The sequence below is a fragment of the Glycine max genome, chromosome 20 (genome assembly GCF_000004515.6).
Source record: "Glycine max cultivar Williams 82 chromosome 20, Glycine_max_v4.0, whole genome shotgun sequence".
In the NCBI taxonomy this organism is placed as follows: Eukaryota; Viridiplantae; Streptophyta; class Magnoliopsida; order Fabales; family Fabaceae; genus Glycine; species Glycine max.
Window position 1 is genome coordinate 2666399 of NC_038256.2, and position 25929 is coordinate 2692327.

Sequence of the window (25929 nt, forward strand, 5' to 3'; positions counted from 1 at the left end):
TTTTATCCAACCCTCACATTTCCTTTACTTCACAATGCTTCCTTCATCGTTGTTGGTCTCCCTCTCTGTTGTTTGATCCTCATCGTTCGTCACTCACCATCGGTAATCGTTTGTTATTCTTCTTCTCGTAAGATGCTTTCTCTTTCTCTCTCAAACCCGTTCTTGTTTATCATTGTCATTGTCACTGTCATCTCCTCTTTGTCTCTCTCCAAGATTTGGATATACTTTGATGTTAATCCTCTCCCTCCCCCCAGATCGTCGCGTGCCCTTGTCACATGTTTGTGCTGTGTTTCGGGTTCTATATTTTTTGTTAGTGTATTGGGGGTCTGGATCTGGATTTTTTGTGGTAAGTTCTAATTTCTAACATTGAGTTTTAGAATTGGAAATTCAATTGTTTCTTGAATTATAGATTGAAGGTCATGGTTAATAAGTTCAAAATAGTTAAATGACTCCTCTTGCTTAAACAATTTTTTTTAAAAAAAAGAGATGGGTGTATTTGGTTGTGCCATTTAAGAAATTGGATTAAAAGTGATGGTTTTTGTTTGTGTGGAGTTGAAGATGATGTTGAATTCTGCGGATAGAGAAGAGGCAAGTAGACCAAGGAGTGCTGTTGGATTGGCATCATGCTTCACAAGGGATGTGATAGGGTTGGAACCTCGAGGTGTTGTGAGAAAGATAACTTTTCAGTCAAAGTTGATTTTTTTTAAACTGAAAATTCAAATCTAAAATTAGGTTTAGTTTATTAAAATTTCAAAACTACAAACTAAAAAACACCCCGAACTGGGCCTAAAAAATGCATTTTTTTTCGGATTTGGTTTGGTTTTCTTTTCTATTGTTAAGACTGAACTAAACCAAATTTTTTAATACACTTATTTTATATTTTATATAAATTTCAATTCTTTCTTTACTTCAAATTGAATATTTAGTAAATTGAAATTGTTGTTTTTCAGAAGTTGATAAGATTTCAAATTATTATTATTTTGCAATGTGTCAATTTGTTGTTAAATTTAAAATAATTTTAAAATTGTTAAAAATAGAAATAATTGAATAACTTATCTAAATTCTAATTCTGACTTTGAAATAAACTTATTTATTTATTGTGAAAGTAGTGATTATAAGTTAGGATCAATTTTTTTCAACAATAGGCTTAATTATAAATGTATTTTCTTTATTACTAAAATTCAGTTAGAATATATTACTTCAAGTTATTTTACACTATTATTTATTTATAAATTGTTGTGTATGGTGACATTGTTGAATTTTATAATAATGATTACATTAAGAAAACGAAAAGACAACAAAAATGAAGCATCACAATATCAAGAAGATACACTTATATCAAGTGGACTAAATTGTCAATTCACTTATATTTTTTTAGACTAAATTAATTATTTTCCTATAAGAACAAAATTGTCCCCGAATCTGTCACCCAATGCAAACTAGATGGATCAAAGTCACTATTTTCCCATTAAATTAATACATATAAATAAGTCCAAGTGAAATAATAATAAAAAAAAAACTTGGTGGGAGTGAGAAGTGATGCCCATGCTTATTTTGCTTTTGCCACCGTCAAGGGGAGTAAGGAGCAGCATTGACCCGCCCACTGCCTACTAGAGTGTGATGCATTGCGCGTAAAACCCAAACTTTCGCCAAAATAGGTATCTTTTCCATTCACCTGCTTAAAGTGTTTAGTTTTCACTCTCTGTCTCAAATTTCCTTCATGTTTCTCAATTTCAATGCGCGTGATTTCAATTTCAACCTTGTAGATTGTTCATATATACAATCGTGTAATCTTCTTCGGTATGTATGTGATTTGAGCATGTGCAAAACCACCCCAGTATGGTTTGTTATTATAAATAACTTCCCTTGCTTTTACAGGGCAAGCTGTTGTTCTTGTCTTAATTGAATTTTCTGATGGCTGTACTGTACACTGGGAAAATTAGGATCTAGGTGCACTAATCAAACGGTTTATGTTTTGATGATAAAATGCAACCATAGGCATAATAAACTTTACCAACTTCACTTTTTGACTATACAAGTTATAAATTCTGATGGCTCCTTGCTTTGCAAAGGGACGGGGGAAGGTTATTGTATGTGGCCTTCCCCTTACATATGCAAAGAAACTGTTTCTGGATTCGAACCCATGACTGACCGGTCACAAAGGGCAGCTTTAATGTTGTGCTAGGGCTCACCCTCACACCTGATATATTAAATTAGTCAAAATTGTTCACCAAGTGTTTCTTTAACCCTTAAAACAGTTACAGTCGTAAGTTGTCATTGCAAGTTAGCTACCAAATACCCGCATTTTGGCTCTTCAACATAGAATTGTAAGCGAAATTGGTTGTGTTTTTATTTTTTCAATGTACATTGCAATAGATGAGGTTCCTGCCATTGTATAGTTGGTGAGATTTAAATGTATACAATCTTACCCCGTCCCCTTATTTTCCATTAAGGACTTAAACATTTGTGTAGTTAATGAGTCTCCTTTATATTTAATGGAGGTATTATTCTCTTCTTTTCTTTTGCCGGAAACAAAACTATTTTTTTTCTCCTGTATGTTTTGCTGATTTGTCGAGACTTGCAACATTGACATTGGCTAAATCTCTGTTATTGCCCTTCCATGCAATATAATTGGCTTTTCATTCCATCCTATAGAGCAGACCACTGTTTTGGTATGTGGTGCAGCATGTCGGACACAATAAATTGACGACATGTGTTTGCCATGCAAGTGACAAGTTCATTTGAAAAGATAATATTCTGCTCCTACATGGTTAAGACACAGTCAACCAATTAATTTTTAAAAAATAACAGTTGTGTTTGTTTAAAACTTTTAAGTTATAAGAAATTTAAAATAATAGAAAAGAATAAGGCCGGGATGCCTTTTACTTTCCCCAACTTTTTCGTTTCATTTTGGCACATATGGAATAAATCAAGATATTGTGAATCTTCAACCTTAACTATATGAGATATTATGAACTATGAAGCTTTTTCCATAAAATTTTCAATGGTGCACTCAAACTCACATCGTGTTTGTGTCCTACAACTTTTACAATTTGGTATGTCCCTGTGTTTGTGCTTCATAGATTCTATCTTATCTCCCTAGACTTTCAATGAGATTTGACAATACTATATTATCTAATTTTGCCGATAAAAAAAAACTATATTATCTATGTGTTTAGCTTATTTTCTTGCTATCTATATTATATAATTGAAAATTTAGTGGCCAAATATGTCATTGTTATGACCTATAGCATGGTGTGAAAGCTCCGTGTCTGCCTTCTGATCTTTGAGATTTTTTTTAATTTGATGAGGTATTGTGCTAGATTTTGTAGTGAACCAAAACCAGCAGAAGAGGGTTTATAGCCTTTCCACTTTTGGAAACATGTATGGAGATCTCAAAAATCTTTATACATGTTATATGCATACACTGGTCTGAGCTTACTTGATTCTGTGTCCTTAAGTGATTAAATTGTAGATACCATGTATTTATTATGCAAATTAGATTTATTATACACACTTCATATCTGAATCTGTGAGTATGCATATATGTGCAATAAGTCAATAGCAAAGAACTGACTCATTCTTTTTGACAAACCCATTGGGAAGTCCCAAAGCTCTCTCTAAGATCTAGTATTTTATTTGAACAGTGATACTTAACAGGATTAATAATTTAATATAAATGACTTGTTGCATATTCACAGGTCTCACCTTTCTGCAATCTACAGGCATGTCTGTTGTATGTGGGTATAGTTAGGAAACATTAGGCCCCCCTTCATTCTTGTTTTGTTAGGTGTTCATTTTCCTTGGGAACAACCTTTTCAAGGTTTTGGGTGAGCATTGTTGTGTGTGTGTATCCCAACTGAATAGTAGTTTCTGATGGCTCTTTTTAAAGATTTTGGTAAAAGATATTAGGCTAAAATTTTCTGGCAAGATGTAGTTGATACAGTCCTTTTTCTGGCTGAATGGTTACATTTTTAAGGGTGTCCTTTCCCCTTTAACATGTATGAGGATATGGTTATGCTTTTGTTTCTGGAGTTTTGCTCACAACTGTTTCAAAGTAGGCGTTATTTCTGATAGACAGAGTGTTCAACCATGTTTAAGTCAAGTTTCTTGTGGTTCCCTACTCTAGTTTTTTTTTCTTTTTAAGAGGATATCATAATTGCCCCTATTTGTACTTTCCCTCTTTCCCCTGTTGACAATTTTTCTTGATATCAATACAAACTATTTGTTATGCATTTATTCCCAAAGGCTGTATATAGTATAATATCAGCCTTTATTGATGTGCTGTTTTTTTAATTCTTTTAGTTTTTCTTTTAGATGGAAGAAGTTTGTCTGAATAGTGAGCCACTTTTTGATGAAAGTGATGAGGTTGATGTTGAGGGGAACTCTTCTGTAGCAGAACATGATCTTGAATCTTTAAACTCACAACCGAATAACTCTCCACTTCCAACTGTGGGTCTGGAGTTTGATTCTTTTGATGAAGTTTACAACTTCTACAATATCTATGCAAAGGAACAAGGCTTTGGTATCAGAGTGAGCAATTCATGGTTTAGATTGAAGAAAAAAGAGCGCTATAGAGCAAAACTTAGCTGCAGTAGTGCTGGTTTTAAGAAAAAAAGTGAAGCCAATAACCCGAGACCAGAAACAAGAACTGGTTGTCCTGCAATGATAGTGATTAGAATGGTTGAGTCCAACAGATGGAGAATAGTGGAGGTTGAGCTTCAACACAACCATCAAGTGAGTCCACAGAGCAAACGGTTTTACAAGTCACACAAGAAAATGATCGTTGAAGCCAGCAAATCACAACCACCGTCAGAGCCTGTAACGGAAGTACACACCATTAAGTTGTATCGAACCACTGTCATGGATGTTGATTACAATGGTTACTCAAATTTTGAAGAAAGTCGTGACACCAATTTTGATAAATTGAAATATTTGGAACTTAGAGAAGGGGATGCCAGTGCTATATATAATTATTTTTGCCGAATGAAGTTGACCGATCCAAATTTCTTTTACTTGTTTGATATTGATGATGATGGGCACCTAAAAAATGTTTTCTGGGCTGATTCCAGGTCAAGAATTGCTTATAATTACTTTAATGACATAGTTACAATAGACACAACTTGTTTGGCAAACAAATATGAGATCCCTTTGATATCATTTGTTGGTGTAAATCATCATGGACATTCTGTTCTATTGGGTTGTGGCTTCCTTGGACATGAATCAGTGGATTATTTTGTATGGATATTCAAGGCATGGCTTCAGTGTATGCTTGGTCATCCTCCACATGTTGTTATTACTGACCAGTGCAAGCCATTGCAAATTGCAGTTGCTCAGGTTTTCCCTCATGCTCGTCATTGTTATTCTTTGCAGTATATCATGCAAAGAGTTCCAGAAAAGTTGGGAGGGTTGCAAGGATATGAAGAAATCAGAAGACAGCTGTATAATGCTGTCTATGAGTCATTAAAGATAGTTGAGTTTGAATCTTCTTGGGCTGATATGATTAAATGCCATGGACTGGTAGATAACAAGTGGCTTCAGACATTGTACAAAGATAGACATCTATGGGTTCCTGTTTACCTAAAAGATGCTTTTTTTATAGGACTGATCCCAACTAAAGAAAACGAGGGCCTTACTGCGTTTTTTGATGGATATGTGCATAAACACACATCCTTTAAGGAATTTGTTGACAAGTATGACTTAGTTCTTCACAGGAAGCACTTGAAAGAAGCCATGGCGGATTTGGAGACTAGAAACGTAAGCTTTGAATTGAAAACGAGATGCAATTTTGAGGTCCAGCTTGCAAAGGTGTATACAAAAGAAATCTTTCAAAAGTTTCAATCTGAGGTTGAGGGCATGTACTCTTGCTTCAACACAAGACAGGTAAGTGTCAATGGATCTATAATCACATACGTTGTGAAAGAAAGAGTTGAAGTTGAGGGGAATGAGAAGGGAGTTAAAAGTTTTGAAGTCTTATACGAGACTACAGAATTGGATATTCGTTGCATTTGCAGTTTGTTCAACTACAAAGGATATTTGTGCAGGCATGCATTGAATGTTCTCAATTACAACGGCATTGAGGAAATCCCATCTCGGTACATCCTGCACCGCTGGAGGAGGGATTTCAAGCAAATGTTTAATCAATTCCATGTCTATGATAATGTTGATTCCCACAACCCTGTGCCCTTGTATACTCGTCTGTTTAACAGTGCTCTTCCAGTGTTAGAAGTAGGGGCACAGTCACAGGAGCATTATATGGTTGCTTTAAAAGAACTGGAGGAGTTGTTAGGCAAGTTTGATATAGAGGACAATAACATAATGTAAATAATTAATACAAGATCCCTATTCCCTAGTTATAATGATGTTACTTCTAATTGACTATTTATAACTCTCTCGTGGTTGGTTTATTCAAGTTTTTGTGCTCATTGTTGATTGTATAATATGAAATGCCAGTGGTTCAGTGCCAATTACATAACATTTTCTTTTAAATGATTTGGACTATGTTGATACTAATACATATGCAAACGTTCTAGCTCTACACCTACCTTTAAATTCTACTTCCTCCACTTCCTCCAGACTGAAATACTAAGCAACAAAAAATCAATATTTTGGACTAGAATATAAACAAATTTTAACTAATTCTTTCTTTTTTAATGATGGTATTTCTAAAATATCTTTTACTTAATTAGAGTTTTATTTCTAATAATCTTTTCTTTTTTTATCCTATGCAATTAATGTAAAAAATACTTTAGGAAATGGATTGACTTTTTTATTGATACTATCAATATAAAAGTATGTTAACTTATTTTCTTGATAGGTGTGAGTTAGTTTTTTATCTTCTTATATTTCAGTCCAGAGGGAGTATAGACATTGTAGCAATCATCAACCTTAAATTTCAGTGTCTGTTTATATGCAACCAGCAAAAAGATACCCAGAGAACTTTGCTAGTGTTTTTGTGTTTTGGGATACAGTTTTTGCCCTTAGTAAATAAGATTTGCTTTGAAGATTTCCTCTACACAATTCATGACCGAATAGAGGTAAAAAAGTCTGTTAAGGTGTTAATTCTTAAATACCAATAAAACAATTCTTAGGTTTACTGTTAAGTGATGGCCTTTAATAGAAAAAAATGGTAATCAAAATCAGACTGGGCTTTATGCTGAGCACTATTTTGCTGTTTCAAAATTATTGTATTTAACTACTTCTAAATATACATTGGATAATTAGTGAGTTGGTGTAAGACTAACATATTGATTCTATCTATGAAAATAGATATTTGTTTTTTAATAGTGAAAAAATATATATTTAATTTATTTTATTTAAATTTAAAAATATACATGTAATTAAACAATTACTTAATACTTATTTTAAATATAATTTTTTATTAACTAACTTTAATAAAAATCATAAAATGTAGTGAATCTCATATCCAATTTAACGAGCTTTATATATGAAATTAACTAATGTGATACATAATTATAATAATACTAATAAAGAAATGTTTTGATCCTATTCCTAAAAAAATTGACACGTTTTTTTATTAAAAAAAAGGGTTAGTAGGTAGCGAGACAGTGAGTAGCATCGCAACGATACAAAGACATAAAAAAACATAACGCAAGAGCCGCATCACAATTAACAACCTTTATGATTTGTTTGCGTTTTTATTCCCTCAAAATATTTTAGAATGTTAGGTTTAGTATTAACTTTTGATTACTTTTTTTATTTCCTCAAAATATTTTAGAATGTCAGTTTTAGTATTAATATATCGTTGATGCGAGAACAACCGAACTCAATATTAATATCTTTAAATAAAGTCTCCTATTTGAATCTTATAAATAAAAAATAAAATAAAATTAAAAGTAAAAAAATCGCAAAATTAAGAAAAAAAAAATGTAATTTTTAGTTCTTATAATTTTTTTGACAATTTTTTAATTTCTATTTTATTTTATTAATCTAATTTTGATCTATTCTTAGTCTAAACTAAATTGATGAATTAAAATATGAGACTAACATTGGTAAAAAAAATTATAAGAATTAAAAAATCAGACACAAATTTTTTAATTAATCATATCCAATATAAGGAACTTCACTGGGTCAAGCAAGTTTACTTTAATTAATTGAACAAAATATGAATTATTCTAAATTTTGTAACATATTTTTTTATTCTTTCCCATAAAAAAATTAGCTTTACATGGGAAGTTTAACCGTTAATAAATAAATAAAAAACTTGTGAAATTAAATAATGTTTCTCAAAATTTTAAAGAAATGTGTGGATCCAATTCCTAAAACAGTGACACAAATGTTAAAAAAAGAAGAAGTAAATAGGTAGCGACAGTGAATGGCATCGCAGAGGCATCATATCATATTGATTGCATAATAACAAGAGTCGCATCGCATCACAAATCTTTTTTGTCTCTCTCTACTTTTTTGCTTTCTTTCTTCTTCTGTTTATCGCATCGCGTATTGGTTGGTCGAAAAACAAAGAGTGTGTGTTGTGTGGTTTGGTTTGGTTTTTCACTTTTCTTCATCTTTTTGCGAGAAGACACACACACAGAGAGAGATGGCTACGACGAGGATTGAGGCAGAGAAGAAGCCGAAGACGAAGATCGTGTGCACTCTGGGCCCCGCATCACGGTCGGTCCCAATGATCGAGAAGCTTCTGCGAGCAGGCATGAACGTGGCGCGCTTCAACTTCTCCCATGGGTCCCACGAGTACCACCAGGAAACCCTCGACAACCTCCGCGCCGCCATGGAGAACACCGGTATTCTCTGCGCCGTCATGCTCGACACCAAGGCACGATACGACCACCAGATTCGATTTTCATATTCCATATTCTCCCCTTTTTGTTCGATTTGTATTTATTTTATTTATTTATATTCTCATCGCCGATTTTGTTTTGATTTACTTTTAAATCTTGTGTTTTAATTGCTAATGTTTATGATTGGATTAGGTTATGTATAAGCGGTTGTTATTATTATTATTATTATCTAATTCTAGCCCAACTATGTATGTGTGTGGAAGTGAAATGTTGAGATTTGAGTACTTAATCTTATGCGAATAGAATCTAATCTTGAATACAATGTTGGAGAATCGAGATCACCTGATATGATACGTTTGATTTATGTATGTATTTTTTTATCGGCAAATGTTAGTGTTAGTCTGTTAGTGTTAGTTTTTTTCTTAGTAGGAGGGATCAAACTTGGGACCTTTTCCTCCTTCCTTTCTTCTTAACCACCCAACCAACCTTATGTCTCTTGATTTTGGTCACAATACTATACCCATCGTCATGCCTAGCATTGAAGAGAAATGGGTATTCTCACCTAATCAATATCTCAAATCAATGATGGATTCCGTTTTATGGCTAAACCCTTTGTCTTGTTTTGTTGCATGAGATGGAGTATGACTTGGATTCCTTACTAAGATAAACTCTTTTGATTACAAGATGGACTTTTTTTTTATAAAAAACATATGTATATATTTTGGCGCTTGTGTAAACATTGCGCTCTACCTAACTTAGCTATTGTCCTTGTGCTTTTGATACATATTTTATCACAGTTTGTAGATAATTTCTTTTGAAGATCCAATTGTTTGAATTGATATTGGGTTAGCATTGTTTTGTGGACCATTTTTTTGAAAACTTCCTTCCACAATTAAGATTATCTTTCAATTTATGTTACTATCTACATTGCTGCAGGGGCCTGAGATTCGAACTGGTTTTCTCAAGGACGGTAAGCCTATCCAACTGATACAAGGTAATGAAATAACCATTTCCACTGACTATGACCTAAAGGGAGATGAGAAGACGATTTGTATGAGCTACAAAAAGCTGCCTGAGGATGTGAAGCCCGGGATGGTCATACTCTGTGCGGATGGCACCATATCATTTACAGTTTTATCATGTGACAAACAAGCAGGCTTGGTTCAATGCCGATGTGAGAACTCTGCCACTCTTGGCGAGAGGAAGAATGTTAATTTGCCTGGAGTGATAGTGGATCTCCCAACTTTGACAGACAAGGACAAGGAAGATATCTTGGCCTGGGGAATTCCGAATAAAATTGACATGATTGCTCTTTCTTTTGTTCGAAAAGGTTCTGACCTGGTGGAAGTCAGGAAAGTTCTGGGAAAACATGCTAAGAACATTATGCTCATGTCTAAGGTATGCCGTGCTGCATTCCCTTTTTTGGAAAATATAAGTGATTCCAGATCTGGTTAAAAAGTGATAGTGTTCTGCATTGGTTATGATATCCTTTGAGATGCCTTTTACATCTCCACTAGTGCATGTTATAGGATATCATCTAACAAATTTGTGATGCTCTTTTAAGAAACTAGCTTGTGTGTTTCTAATAATATTTGCTATCTCTAATATAATGTTATATTTAAGAGGAATGCTAACAACACTTTATCTATACATTTTTTTAACTCCCTATTATTGGGTGAAATCAATGTGGGTGCTATTAAATGATGTGGTTTTCACTTCTTATTTAACGGGTTCACTCCTTTATTTAGTGGATCTCATAGATTTCACTAAATTTTAAAGTGTTTTGAAAAAAGTGTGTTGCTATCATATCTCTGTATTTACCTGTTTCTGGTCACTTATTCCGTCTGTTACTTCAAATATATGTGGCAGGTTGAAAACCAAGAAGGGGTTGCAAATTTTGATGAAATCCTTGCAAATTCAGATGCATTTATGGTGGCACGTGGTGACCTTGGAATGGAAATTCCAATAGAGAAGATATTTCTCGCACAGAAAGTGATGATTTACAAGTGCAACATCCAAGGAAAACCAGTTGTCACTGCAACCCAGATGTTGGAGTCAATGATCAAATCTCCCAGGCCAACCAGGGCCGAAGCTACTGATGTTGCCAATGCAGTTCTGGATGGCACAGACTGTGTGATGCTTAGTGGTGAAACCGCTGCTGGAGCCTATCCAGACCTTGCTGTTCAAACAATGGCTAAAATATGCATTGAAGCAGAGAGCACCCTTGACTATGGTGATGTGTTCAAAAGGATTATGGAGCACTCACCGGTACCCATGAGCCCATTAGAGAGTCTAGCTTCTTCTGCTGTTAGAACAGCCAACTCGGCTAGAGCGGCTCTTATCTTGGTTTTAACTAGAGGAGGGAGTACTGCAAAATTGGTGGCGAAATACAGGCCAGGGATGCCAATTCTTTCCGTGGTTGTTCCCGAGCTCAAGACTGATAGCTTTGATTGGGCATGCAGTGATGAGGCCCCTGCGAGACATAGCCTTATATTCCGCGGGTTGGTTCCCGTGTTGAGTGCAGCTTCTGCTAGAGCTTCTCATGCTGAAACAACAGAAGAAGCAATAGAATTCGCCATGCAACATGCCAAGTCCAAGGGTCTCTGCCACAACGGGGATTCAGTGGTGGCACTGCATCGTGTGGGCACTGCATCTATCATCAAGATCTTGACTGTGAAATGATCACCCCCATTACAAGGAATTCTTCTGCTGTTTATGGCAAATTTTTTGGATGGTGCAAAAGAGGTCTCGATATACCTCTTCATATCTACATTGGATGCAAACTTCAATTAAAAGCATTTATTAGGATCGGTTACCTGTTTTTCACATATCATATATTACTGGTTTTTTTTTTTTTTGTTACATTTGCCTTATCATTGTGGCGAGTAGCCACTTGTTTTCATTTGTTAAGATTTTGTACGAGGCTTTTGGTGAACCAAAAAACTAGCCACTTCTGGATTTTGAATTTTGCGGTCTAAAGTTGTTTTAACTTTTAATTGAGCAGTCAGCAGTGTATGTTTTTTCTTTAGTATGATCGGTGAAGCGGGTTATTCCATTTTTTTTTCAACAATGAGTGATAAAGCTAACCCATTCCAATTGCGATGGATGGAAAATAAACTTGTTTAAATAATAATAAAAAATTAAAAATAGAAATTAAATAGGCAGAACTGGAGGAGAAAAAAAATATTCAGAATAAGAAATGATGAGAACTGTGGGCCTCCGGATTTATCATTGGGGAATAAAATAGGGATTTTGTTAATAATGTTTTTTCTGAGTTTGGTTTCGTTGTTTTAAACGAAATGAAAAATAATTGACTTTCGAAATATAAATTCTGAAATTATGTTAAAAAAACGATTTTCAAAATTTAATTTTTGGAAGTTAATTTTCTTCACAGTTCCAGAATTTAAATTTCTGAAATCAATATTTTTATGCATTCTAAAATTAAAATTCCGCAATACAATTTGAAAGACTAGAAATAAGTTTCTAGAAGACAAGAAAGTTAAAAAGTCAACAGCAACTTTGAAGAGCATGATTTGTGCCGGGATGACTAGAGGGAAGGAAGCAGCCACCTTCAACAATTTGAAAATTGTTCCAATATATACTCCTTTCCGGTCATCCTTCCTATATCGTATTCTATATGTGAATAACATGACTTGTTTAAATTCTTATGAATAAATATGATGTCAATGATTAGTTGGAAGACTTTCTGCATCTGCTTTTGTAATTTGCATTCACATTATCTTTGGAAAACTTATTTCCGGTCTTTAAATTAAAGGGTTTTTTTTTTTTTTTTGCAATTAACATGCTTGTTAATTGTATGAGGGAAACAAACCAAATTAAACCATGTTAAAGTTTAGTTTGACTTGCTAAAAATGATATTTAGCTTGAGACTCGTGTCATGTTTAGATATGAATTACTAGTTTTTAGTGTCAAAATAAGTTCAAGAACCATTCATTTCGGCTTTATGTAAACCACTTCATAATGACTAATGAGATATGAAGCTCATGAACAGGTTCAATAACTTCCCTTCGCACTTTATCTACGTAAAACCCTATCAATTTATTGATCATTAAATAAATAAAACTATTTGAGAAGCCAATTGAGGACGATATTGGGAAGGACCTCACTTTTTTTAGCAGGGTAAGGCTTAGATCGTTTTTTTGGTAGTACAACTACAATGGTGAAATTATACCTAAAATGTGTAAATTGTTCAGATCTGTTAGTCCTCACCATCTAATCCTGGTGGTTTTTATTGCTTAAATATTTTATTTAGTCTTCAAACATCAACATTAGAGTCGCGATGCAACAACAGTAACGGAAAATGTGGATGGAGTACCACCAGTTACTTTAATACCCGTATCTCAAAGCACGTTATCATGCGAACTAAGCTAATAACACCATATCTTGAAGCAATGCTCCTGTGAAATATCAAGTTACAAGGCTTTTGGGTTGGTCAATTTAAATCCTACATCTTTGTTTAATTTTAGTTCATGATCGATGTTTTACACTACTACTTGATCAGGTTGGTGTTGAAGAATCTATAGTCGTTCACATGCTGCTCAATTCAATTACAATATGAACACTAATTGATTTCAAAGCATCTTTAATACCGCATATATACTCATAGTCTAGTTTTTTTTATAAAAAAAATTGAAATGAAAAAAAAAACATTTTGCTTGTATTTCCTTAGTAACTACATATTCACTAACTGGCCTCCTAATCAATCACTGCAAAAGGAAAAACAGAGAAAAAATAGAACCCTGGAAAACAGATAATACATCCCCAGGCCGCTTTTCCACCTATAGACTCAAATGCAAAGCTATAGTGCAGTGTACTAAACTGCTTGCCCATTTGCAGATTTGTTGGTAACATGAAACCCTAATCTTTTGACATGTAATGTAATCAGAATGGCTTCCTTAGCTCAATTTCAGACATATTCAAGTAACTGCTTCAAGGATAAACAGGATATCTCTTGTCCTAAGATGTACAGTCAGTGTGCCTCTCCTTTCCATCAAGGTTCACAATGAGAAAGTTGCCAACAAATTGCATATGGTACAAGATTCACTCCCACACAAGTTGCAGAATAGTGAAAAAGAAACTTGTACCAAAACAGGAGTGAGAAAACTGCTTTTTGGGGCTCTATTTCAAACGATTTCCTTCTTGATTAACCCATTCTCTTCCTGCAAGGACCTAATCATATTAGAAGTGACCAGGACATGTCCCCACTCACCAATGGGAAAACAAGTAAAAGATTAACATATATATACAAGATGATGAGGATTTGAAAGATAACCAGATCATATTCAAAATAACGAATTTAAACATCCAATAGATAGTTTGATTTTGGTGGATCAGGAGTAGACATCAAAATGAGAAACATAAAATAAACTCAAGCAAACAACGAAGAAAATTTAAACATCGCCTCCTATCTTTGCAGTAAGAAACAAAAATATTATGGACAATGAGCTAATTCAATTGAAACTGTATTTGTGTGGAGAAAAAATATATGCAGTACCAGAAAATAATACTAGAGAGGCTCGAATGAATCGAAAAAAATATTTTCTTTCCTTGGAAAGAATTGCAAATAAATTATCCTTGGTTGGGGAAACAAAAGCACATGATATGCATAAAATGAAAAACTTATTTACAATAGAGAGATAGAAGAAATTGAAATTGGAGATGAATCCCTAAACTCAAAACTTAGAGACGGGGAAGAAGGCTGAAAAGGGAGAAGCAGATGAGGAAGGATAAAGAAGAGAGCAACAAGCATAAATGGCTACAGTCAAAGTGGATAGTGAAAGTGGAAAATGAAATCTTGTTTACAAAGATATCTACACAATGGTTCGGGGTGGCTTCTTCGGATTTGAAACATGAGAACACAAAAAAAAACTAACCAACTGAGGTCAGGTTGAGTAAAAAGAAACCAAACCTATTCAATTTCCCAAACCAGCCTGTAAGTTGTTTGGGTTGGGTTAACTGGTGCTACATGTGAAGGTGGTGAGAAATTGGAACATCCGGAGACGGGTCATCATTGAAAAGTAATAAAAAGTGGAGAAGCAAAGATAGCCGTAGGACAAAACCTTTGCTGAAGAAGATAGTATTCCAGGAAAGACAGTTGAAAGCCTTGACAGTGAACATACCTTTACTTGGAATAATATTATGAAGACTAGTAAAGAGAAAAATATAAAGTGATGAAGAATATACATTAGAATCGGGAAACAAAATAGATCTGGGAAATTGATCCAATTAGAGGGCATGCAGCTAATTAAATAATAAGATTTAATACCATCAACCAAACACAAAATGGAACATTCACAAGCAAGAGTAAAAACTAAATCTTTTATGTTGAGCAACTCCATTTTGTCTATAAGATCCAAAGTTTGGTCATGAATTCATAAAAAGGAGTACAAATATTATTTTTTTTTACATTGTCACTATGAAAAAATAGGAAAAGTTGTACAGCATTAAGTACTAATTTCAGCATATAATTCTTTTTAAATTTTAAAAATAATTAAGAATGATTATTGATGAAAAATATCCAAGGGCAACAGGAATAATTGTCAATAAAGATTACTACTGAGACACAAACCTATAATTGACACAACTCAGTTGAGGTGTGTAGTCAGCTCAATAAATTAGAAGATAGGAGAAAAGGACACAAAAGCACTTTCCTTTTTTGACAAGACTTCAAAAAAGTAGAGTGGATAGGTGAGGAACCATTTGTCAAGTTTAGGCAGACTGAAATTCATAAGGAAAAAAAAAAACAGTTTAGACAGACTGGGACATCAAATACAACTATGAATTAAGACAACAGCAAAAAACATTGCTAAAATTGAGACACTATAAGAAAGGAACTTCTAGAACTGAGGTATCGCAGGGAGAGATCCTAACGGATTTGGAAGTTAGGGTCAGAGGAGAGATGGATTGAAATTCACTCAGCTACCAACTTGATTTTGATACTAGAAAACAAAGAGTACATTGGAATTGTGTATATAACAGACCACACAAGGTATATTACACTAGGGTGGTATTATTTACAATCACTGTTACACTTGTAATTTTCTCCTAAAATAGTAGGACTGTAGGAGCACTAATTGACTGTATTCATACACAAAACTGTACAAGATATTTTATAAAGACAACTTTGTGTTATAGGAACAAAGAGTAAAAAAAGTAGCTGCAACCAGCCTTGAAATTAAGATATGGATGGAATGATCTACAAGGAATGCCTTTGATCAGTTTGTGAGGATGTTGTAATAAGCTAATTATTTATGAACTTTGAAATTGTGAGACTATGTTTTGATATTATTCCTGATATTGTATTTATTATTAAAATATTTTATTCCCTATTAATCAGTAATTGATTGATCTTGTAATCAATACTGATTCCCTTTTCCATATTATAAATAGCATGAGATGTGATCTACATTGACACACAACATTACACAGTAAATAACATTGTTACATGGTATTAGAGCTTGGGTTATTCTTATTCTTGACAGAGGAATAACGAAAGTCGTTCTCCACCAGGAACCTACTGTTGCCAGAGATGAAAAGTTGACATTCAGTATTTCAATTGCAACATGTTGCATGCTAGATCTTTAAATATCCTTCCTATCTATAACAGATCATTCATTTAATCAGATTAAGTTCAATAGACCAAACAAAATTTTCCACCTTAGGCAGAGCCTTAATCTCTTCCAGAGAGAATTACCAATATAAAATTATAACAATATAATCAAATAAAGAGGAGGACAAAAAAGCAATGAGATCTACTTTGAAATATTCCTATTATTTGGGCCCACGAAAATTCTAAGAATGGAACCTTAAAAATAACTACAATCAAACAAAACATCAATGAAAGTAAAACTACTCTTTAAAAAGACCATGTGCTTTACACCATGTAGAGGTCAATCACCTAACCTTATCCCAAATCAACTAATGAGCCTAAGAAATCTTCTTAAAGATGCAACCTGGGGCCCTCTAGGTAGAAACCCAGAATAACCAGGACACAATTATAACTGAAAATATATGTTGTTTTTTATACTATATACATAACTGGATCTTTTATAGACGAAATAAAATTGGGATGACAGTTATTCCTCTGTAAGTATCTTAATAGGACCCTCCTAATCTTACTATATTTACCATAAAAATATCTACACTAAAATAAAATCTCAAAACTGACAATTGTTTAAGTTATATAAAAGACAATAAAAATTAATAAAAACATTACACCCGTCTCCTGAGATTTAACTCAGAGTTGAGGATGGGAGCTTTGAGGGCTCAGAATGTTGAGAAACAGAATGTGATACAGCAGGAGAGTTGACAGGAATGGGAGAAAAACCAGGGGGAACACTAGGTGCAGGAAGAAGAATGTTGGGATGGTTGAGGGGTATGACTAACTGATGGTGGGGACAGATTTGGACTAAGACTGAAATAAGAGTCAAGAATCTTTATTGTGTTAGGTGAGGAAGGAAATAGGTCAGAATAGGGAAACCTATGTTCAATGAACAAGACATCTTTAGAAATGTAAATTCTGCCAGTGGAAGACGGACACTTGTAAACTTTGTGGGAAGAGGAGTACCCTAAGAACAAACATTCTTGAGATCTAAAGTCAAGTTTGTGTGCATGATAAGGTCTCAACAAGTCTATAAAAACAAGTTCCAAAGGAGAGTATCTAGAAAAGGCATCAATGAAAGACACAGTATTTAAAACCAGCATAGGAAGTTAAATGAGAAGGTCCCCACAAGTCTATAAAAACAAGTTCCAAAGGAGAGTATATAGAAGTAGAAGAGTGAGAAGGCAATCTATGAGATTTGCCCATACAACAGGATGAACAAAAGTCTGAAACAATTATATTAGATGAAGAAATATTACAATGGTTGAAGACTAGCTTCATGACATGACTAATAGGATGACCCAACCTAGCATGCCACCAACTTACATTGCTCGGTGGCAAAAGTACAGAATTTGAAACTACATTGGAGGCTTTATTTGCAGCAGTATCAACTACACCAGGCAAGGAACTATCTGTGGCTGAGTTAACAAGAGGATCCAAGGAAGACAACAACACAGATGAATGGTCTTGAAGCTTGAGATTGCAAAAGGAATAAAGACCATCAGCACCAACAACTCCCTGAAGAAGGACTCTATTGGTCCCCTGAGATTTAACAAGACACATGTGAGGATGAAACTCAAAGAAAACTGAATTATCTTTAGCAAATTGGCTAACACTCATTAAATTTTGTTATGGAAGGAACATGCAATAATTTCTGAAGTTTAATGGTAATTTGAGAGTCATTAGGAGACACAAAGGAAGAGGAACCAGCAGCAGAAATGCTTAAACCTTCACCATTTCCTATCAAAATCTGAGACACAAAGGAAGAGGAACCAGCAGCAGAAATACTTAAACCTTCACAATTTCCTATCAAAATCTGATCCAGTCCATCAAAGTGACTAAACTGTTTGATATTCTGAGGTTCACCAGTGACATGGAAACTGGCACCAGAATCTGGAATCCAGGTGTTGTTAGCATTGCCATGAGAGCTGGAATTAGTTATGCTTGGCACTTGGCTGTGTAGAGGCTGGAGCAGCATTTCCAAACTTGGAATTGGGATTAATCCAAGTGTTAAGAGGTTCTGACAGAACCAGAGGAGTAGGGAATAGGTTGAAGTGTAGTTGGATCAAAGAAGGTGAGGGATTCATGAGGTTGATAACTCATGTCAAGACCGAAAGTGGCAAAAATTCACGGTATGACCATACTTAAGACAAATCTGGCACTGAAAATTGGCAAATCTGCCACCACTGCAACCTCTGCCGGAGCCACCACCACTAACACCGCCGCGGTTAGTGAAACCACCAAGATTACCACCGTCACGGCCATACAAACCGCAAGAACCCAGAATTGTACGAATTAGGGTTCAAATATCCCTGAGTATAGTTCAATGAAGCAGAGCTAAGTCCCTGAGTTTCCTTGTTGTAACGAACAAGGCGAGTCTCATGACCGTAGAGTAATGCCTCAATTTCAGCAATGGAAGGCATGCGCTTCTTGCTTTCAATAACAGAGATCACCAGTGCATAATCGGACAGAAGTCCTTCAAGAAGCGCATCAACATACTCCTCGTGACAAACCGACACTCCAATACTGGCGAGCTCATCAACAAAACCTTTGATCTTGCACAGATATTCATCAATAGTTTTTCCTTCAAGCAAAACTACGTGCATCGCAGTTCACAATTGACGCACACGAGACTTCGTCTAAGCACTGAAGTACTCGTGAATCTTCACCCAAACCTTATAGGAGTGATTCAATCCAAGCACGGGTGACAGAACAGACTTCGAAAGTGTGGATTGGAGCCAAATAAGGAGTGTTTGGTCATGAACTTCCCACGCTTCATATGCAGGATTGATGTGATCAGCTTCACAATCTTCTTCGGTGAGGTATCGCAGCGGAACAACCAGATTCACCACAAACCGTTGCAGCTTGTGCGACTTGATCATAGGCTCAACATGTTTCCACCAATGGAAGTAGTTTGAATTGTAGAGTAGCTTTGAGGAGAAGACCTAGAACTTTCGAAGAGAGAAAAACTTCAAAAAATTGGCTCTAGATACCATCTTAGATAAGATGAGAGAGAGGATTTGTTTAACAGAATGAATGAATCTCATTTCATTAATCACAGCAAAAAGTTAGTTACAAAGCAGATATTTATAGCTTTCTCAACTAAGAGTAGTACAGCTGTCAATAGCTGTACACTCACTAAGTACGAGCTGCTGTTAGCAAAGGCTAACAGCTCTGACTAAACTGTTTGAACAGTTATACATTTATATACTCTAATAGCACCATTCTTTATAACACTTACCTGGATGAAGTTCTTTGTAAACTGTTGTAAATCTAGTTTCTTGCAAATATGTGATCAGAGTAAATGACTATATGAGGTTCTAGACAAACTAAATACAGATTGATGAGGTTGTAAAAGGTTAATAGACTACAAAAGGACATATAATAAGCAGATACTTACATCCGCTGCCTGGAAAGATCTTCCCATGGTTGACTTGAGAGAAACTTCAGCAGATGATGTTGACTCATTCTGGGTAGTTTCATGATTTTCCATCTACAACCAAATGAAATGAGAGAGAAAAATCTTAGTAGGGTTTATCCAAAATGAGAATTGAATAGATAACAGAATTTGATGATAAGATATGAAATCAAAGTCTTCCCTATAATTAAGGATCCTTCTTATAATTTGGGTTTTAAGACCTAACTCAATCTCATAAAATCAGTTTGTAAGGGGGGGACTGTGAAAGCATTACAAGGACTACTACATTGGCTATATCTCTATTCAATGTGAGACTAAACACCCCCGCCTCACACGTTGCACAATGAAGGAGTTGGAGGCTGCAATGAAGGCAACACGAAGAGGCCAAATTAAGGTGGCCAAGGGTGAATGCAATTAAAGCGACTTTTCAGCACACCCCTTTGCTCCTAGGGCTATGGGCCTGAAGTGTGGCAATGGGGGTGACCTAACAATAAATCTAGGATAGACTTTTAATACCATCTAAGAATTTGGGCTTGGTATTTAACTCAACCCTACAAAATTGGCTTGTAAGGTGATAACTGCCCAAGTTTTATAAGGATTACATTAGTCATATCTCTAGTTGATGTAAGACTAAACACAACCCCTCACACCTTGCACAATGAAGGTGACAGAGGCTATATGAAGGCAACCCAAAGACACCGCACAATTAAGTGGAAAAGGGGGTGACCACAATTAAAGCGACTTTCTAACACTCCTGAAAAAAAAATCCAAGAGATATCAAACTCTTCCATAGTGAAAACTTAAAACTGTCGATGGGAGAACAGTGCATCTCTGAAACATGACACAAACTGGACTAGTAACAACAAATGGAACCCCCACCCCTGCCACAAATCTTACAATAGGGAGGGAAGCATAGAGTTAAAGTATGAAAATGAAATATTGAAATTTCATCACTTGGATGCATAATATTTGTCCATTTGATCACAAGCTGAGGAATAGATAAAAATTAATTGGTTTGACAAAATGAATACAAACAAAGAAGGCTATTGGTAACACCAATGAGAAGAGTATATTGCATGTTTTAGTCCTGAGAAGAGAAGGATAGGGAGACCAAAAAGGACATTAGAGGAAGTTATCAAGAGAGATTTCATGGTAAATACTATCTTTGAAGATTTGGCTTTTAACAGAGTTGAATGAGACATTGTGTGATTGATGTAACCAACCTTACCTAGTGGGACAACACTTTGTTGTTGTTGTTGTTGGCTAGACAAAATGGACAGAACATGTATCCTAGGGAAAAGGTGAAATACAAATCCCAATATTAAGAAATAGAAAACTTGGAGTTCACCAGTAAAACCTAATTTATTTTCCTCAAAAAAATATTTTTCTTCTATCCAAAAGTTCACAAAATTGGATATTTGTTTACAGGGGTCGGGGGGGTCCAAAAGACACAGTGTGACAATTTCTGGCTATAGACAACTCTACTACCTAGCATAGCTACTTCGAAACAAAATATTCCCTTACCTAGAAAAAAAATAAAGGCACTAGTTTATAGCTCACTAATCTAACCATTGTTGAACTGCTGTTAAGCTGGTGACAATTAAATATATTTTTAATATTAAATAATCCATTAAGACTCACAAAGGGAAGCCTAGACCAGTTGACCCTAGATGCAAGGTTGCCAAGTGACTAGGCAGTCACAAGTTCAAGTCCTGGAATCAGGCTCTTGTAAGTGCAAGGTAAAACTTGCCTAAAATAGAACTATAATGAGTCCAATCCTTTCCTGGACTCCACCATGGCGGGAGCTTTTTAGCACCAGGTTGCCCTTTTTATTAAGTAAAATTAAAATCACAAGAAATCTAGTTAAACTTTTAAATTAATATAAAAGAACCATGTTAAATGTCTTGCAAGATAAAAGTTTAACAACAAATAATAATAGTCTATAATATATAATACCAATCCACATGTGGACCTTTATTTGTCTTTTTTTTTTTTGAACAATTAAAAATTAAAAGAAAAAGGAATTGAAAGATTTAAAAAAAAAAATCAAACTGGTTTTAGTTTTTCTAGACTAGTGCAATTCAACGATTTTTCACCGGTTTTACCCTCCTCTAGTTTGATGGAAATTGTGAACCGTGCTGACCTGACCGGTTCTTCAGTTTTCTGCTGGATTGATCAGTCCTATTTTCTTAATCCTTGAAATATCCATAATCAAACACATTATAAAGTACCAAATGTATCACTCTATGAGAATTCTGTACTGGGTTAGTTAACTGAACAATTCACAAAATGACCAACAATGACTTTGTACACTGTACACAGTAGATTCATTTTGTATCATAAAAAAAATATATCAAGAATGATATTCTACATAGTAAAAAAAGTAAACAGTGCCCCAAAGTGCACCAGTTCTCTGCCCTGTAGGCAATTTATTGACCATTGGATTGTGCACCAAGATTCAATCCAATAGTAAATAAAGCTGCTACATGACTGGTTGACCAAGTACTAGAGTAGATAAAATTGTTTATCTGTAGGATAAGTACTGCAGCAGATAAAATTGCACAGTGCCTAATTGATACCAACTGAAAAAGTAATCATGGCTATGGTTTTGAGCAAAGTTAAGCCTACCTCAGATGAATATTTGTTTTCTTGAGCATCTTCAAATAGGGATGAGTAGTATGATGGATCATAGATAGAGCCTCCAAGTATCTCATTGGAATTAGAGCATTGCCTAGCTACTGCAGGTGTCATGGGACTCAAAAAACTACTCCTCAAGTCAGAATCTGCTGCTCGAGAAGCTGCGTTCACATAGGAAGCACCCAACCTATAAATTTGAATCCATAACAACGAGGATGATAGCCTCACTGTAAAACCAACAATTTGCATAGCCAGAGTAAGTTTCACTGAAAATGTGAAAAATGTTGTGTAATACTTGGTAGAAATGTTCCTGCAAACAAACATAATGCTATTCATCAGATATGAATGAAAAACACAGTCAGATCACTTGTTTGATTCTTACAAGCACAGAAAATTGGTTCATATAAAACTTTTCACTGCATACAGCAGCCACTGCATATTGTTAAATTGATAAATAATACTAAAAATGGGATGCAATGCATGTTGTTGAAATTTGAGTTTAGGTAATGAACGAGGAAAAGAGAGAATAAATACAAAAATATTCTATTTGAATGATATGATGTGTAAGAGTGTGATAAATATTAAATAAATGGTTCTATTTGTACTAATGATTAGACATTACTCGCACGAGCCCAAACCCACAAATACAATAACACATCTAAGTGTACTAACAATAATTAAACAAGGAAATAAAACAAGAAATGCAATGAAATCCAGAATTAACTCTGAAGATTGCTTCCTCTGTTAGATGACAAATTGATTCCACAATATATTCTAAGATGTTGCAAATATATTTTGAAGATTTTTAAGATACTCCAAATAAAGTCAATACTTATATATTCTAACATTCCCCCTCAAATTAAAGTTTACTGAGCTTTAAGCTTGTCACAAATAAACAATTTAAAAATGAAAATAAGCTTGATGCATTCAGTGGCCTCCATTGATGAAATAAGAACTCAAGGATGCAGTAAGATGTCAAAGAGACGAGCATTGCAAGAAAGATAAGTTAGAAAGACAGATGAAATGATCACAGCCTAAAAGAGTTGGTAGTATATCAGCATGACCAAGGAACAAGACACTTCATTGAAAACTTGCTCAATGGAAATTCCCTAGCAAGCAATTATACACAATGGACACACAAAATGAGTCTAGTAACAATGCAAGTGATTTAAAACACAGTTTTATTAATAAGTTCAGTCACCCATTCTGGGGCATATCTCATCTCACCCATTCTGGGGAAAAAGAATAATCCATGACAAAACATAAATGCAATTCTATAGGTGCTTTTAGTGTTGTTTTCTTATCAAAATTTGAGTTCCAACTCAGTAATCTGCATAATAAAGGTTTTGCATAAACAATTAAGATAATAGATTACCAAGATGAAACTTCAATTCTGATGTGAAAACAACACCAAAAGCACAAAGTAACTATATGCATGCAAGTTTTGTTATCTCAATCCATATTAGCTCTTTATAACTCAAAGTCACACTTAATACAAAAAAAGACAATATCATAGTCAATGTCCCTTCCTTAGATGAAGCTCTATAGGTGCTTTTAGCACTCTCTTCCAATCAAAATTAGGGTTACATCCGTGTAACAAAAGTTTACATTAAAGACTAACATACATTATTGAGCTGAAACTTCAATTCTAATTAAACAACAACACCAAAAACACCTAAGGAACTCTATGTAAATTTTGTCACAATCCATATTTGCACTTTTTATATAACCTAAGGTCACATATAATACAAGATAAAGACAACATCATAGTCAATTCCCCTTCCTTAGGGGCAAGAATCATTACACAAGCAAGCCAAAACTCATAGTGTGTTTGGATTCACATCCACCAAACTCAAACGTGGATCACAGAAGCAACTTTTAGTTGTTTTTGGTGCATCTTGACGTGAAAATTTGATCAATCGCGGATGACGGATGCTAATTCAAACACGCACTCAGTCACTTGGTCTCAACAACATAGTCCACAACGGTACATGAAAAGTAAATTTACTAAATTACATTATATATATAAAAAAAAGGAATTATATCAAGTAAAGAAAGAAAGAAACGAAAGAAATAGCAGGACGCACCAAATTTCGTTGGCGAAAAGAATGAACCAAGAAATGTCGAGCAAGATGGCACAAAAGAGAAGAAAAGCGTAGGTGCGGCCAAGGCTCTGACTGCTACTCTCAATTGCGACCAAAGCGAACAACGCGATTGCCAGATTTACGAGCGACACGCCATTGTACGATGCTCCCAGCGATCCAATTAACGCGCATCCAATCTTTGCATCATTTTCCAAATTTCCACACACACACGCACACATTAATTCAACAATTCAATAACTAACAAGTAACAAGAATGCAATTAACAATGCAATTAAGAACCTGAAGGTAAATGAGGATGACAGCGAAAGACTGGAGCCTATCGTAGTCGCGAATCCATTGCTGTATTCGATCTCGCAAATTCAAACAGAATGAACCACAAAGCATCATAAAAGAGCCTCTCGCCAATGATTAAGCCTTTTTCTTTTTCTCTCAATCTGAATCAATCGGAGCAAAAGCGTGTAGTGAAAAATAATGCATCTTCTTCTTCTTCCTCTCCGAGTTTTTCTTTCTTTCTTTTCTTTTCTTTTGACAACTGCGATGGTGGTGGTGGTGTTGTGCTGTGTCGTTCACATAATCACATTCACACTCTCTCGTTTTGCACTTTTTGTGTTTGTTTTTGTGTGTCCTTGCTGGCGACTAGCGAGCAATTGCCATTTTGGGGGCAAATCCCAACAGCGAAAGAAACAGTAGTGCTTTCGTTTGGGGGGCGATTTTTGTAACCAACTTTTCTTTTCTTTCTCACTATGCTTTGTTCGCTCTGCTCCAATTCAATTATTTTATTTCCCCTTGCTTTCGATGCATCACATTTGCATATGTAGTGACAAAAATGCTTTGGTTTGTTAAAATGACTTTTTAGTTTTTAGTTTTACTATTTTTACTGTTTTACTTTGATTTTTATACGGCGAACAAATTTTAAATGAGGAATTCTTCGTACCTGGTGCGAGAATTAACCCATTTGTCAGCAATTTTTTAGTAATTGTTTTTCTAGGCTTCATGTTATTGGTAGGTGCTTGGAAGATGTAGCATATCACGTGTAGAAAGAATGCTAGATATTTGCCGAGGGTAATTTGATTCTGCGTCTCTCTTAACGTCTTCTTTTAATAAATAAAAAATAATAGTCTCTCAAATTTCAATTATAAAAAAAATAAATATAAAAAAATTTCACGTAATTTTATCTTATTTAATATTATTATTATTATTAAATATTTTGTATTTATTTAATTAAGATGATAGTTTCAATAATTTTTTCTTATTCATCATATCAAAATTTATTAAATGGCAGTTTAATACTTCTCACGTTTCTATTTATAAAACATTATTATCTATTTCATCACGATTAAGAAAAGTGATTAAATTAATTGATAAAAATAAACTTGTCATTATCAACAATGT

At 34.6% G+C, this 25929-nt stretch overlaps 3 protein-coding genes across 5 annotated transcripts; 2 read left to right on the forward strand and 1 right to left on the reverse strand.

Annotated features, from left to right (window-relative positions):
* The first annotated feature begins 1428 nt into the window (after window positions 1–1428).
* Window positions 1429–6467, forward strand: LOC100811666 (protein FAR1-RELATED SEQUENCE 6). The gene is made up of 2 exons (XM_003556641.5): window positions 1429–1658; window positions 4318–6467. Exon 2 carries the CDS (start codon window positions 4318–4320, stop codon window positions 6322–6324), a length of 2007 nt encoding a protein of 668 aa, XP_003556689.1. The 5' UTR covers window positions 1429–1658; the 3' UTR covers window positions 6325–6467.
* A 2089-nt stretch (window positions 6468–8556) lies between these two features.
* PK3 (pyruvate kinase) lies at window positions 8557–11752 on the forward strand. The gene is given in 3 exon segments (NM_001249502.2): window positions 8557–8791; window positions 9693–10154; window positions 10626–11752. Coding segments are annotated over 3 exon segments (1509 nt in total). The 5' UTR covers window position 8557; the 3' UTR covers window positions 11439–11752.
* Window positions 11753–13342: 1590 nt separating this feature from the next.
* Window positions 13343–25345, reverse strand: LOC100776559 (uncharacterized). 3 transcript variants are annotated; one of them, XM_041013139.1, is made up of 5 exons: window positions 24817–25345; window positions 24520–24713; window positions 22424–22742; window positions 19778–19870; window positions 13343–13946 (listed from the first exon to the last, which is right to left on the reverse strand). In XM_041013139.1, exons 1-5 carry the CDS (start codon window positions 24922–24924, stop codon window positions 13896–13898), a joined length of 765 nt encoding a protein of 254 aa, XP_040869073.1. In that variant the 5' UTR covers window positions 24925–25345; the 3' UTR covers window positions 13343–13895. The 3 variants fall into 3 exon arrangements, with proteins under 3 accessions (XP_040869073.1, XP_003556582.1, XP_014628474.1); XM_003556534.4 differs by having other exon boundaries at window positions 13343–13936; window positions 24817–25336; XM_014772988.3 differs by lacking the exon at window positions 13343–13946 and adding an exon at window positions 13955–19328 and having other exon boundaries at window positions 24817–25333.
* Window positions 25346–25929: the final 584 nt, after the last annotated feature.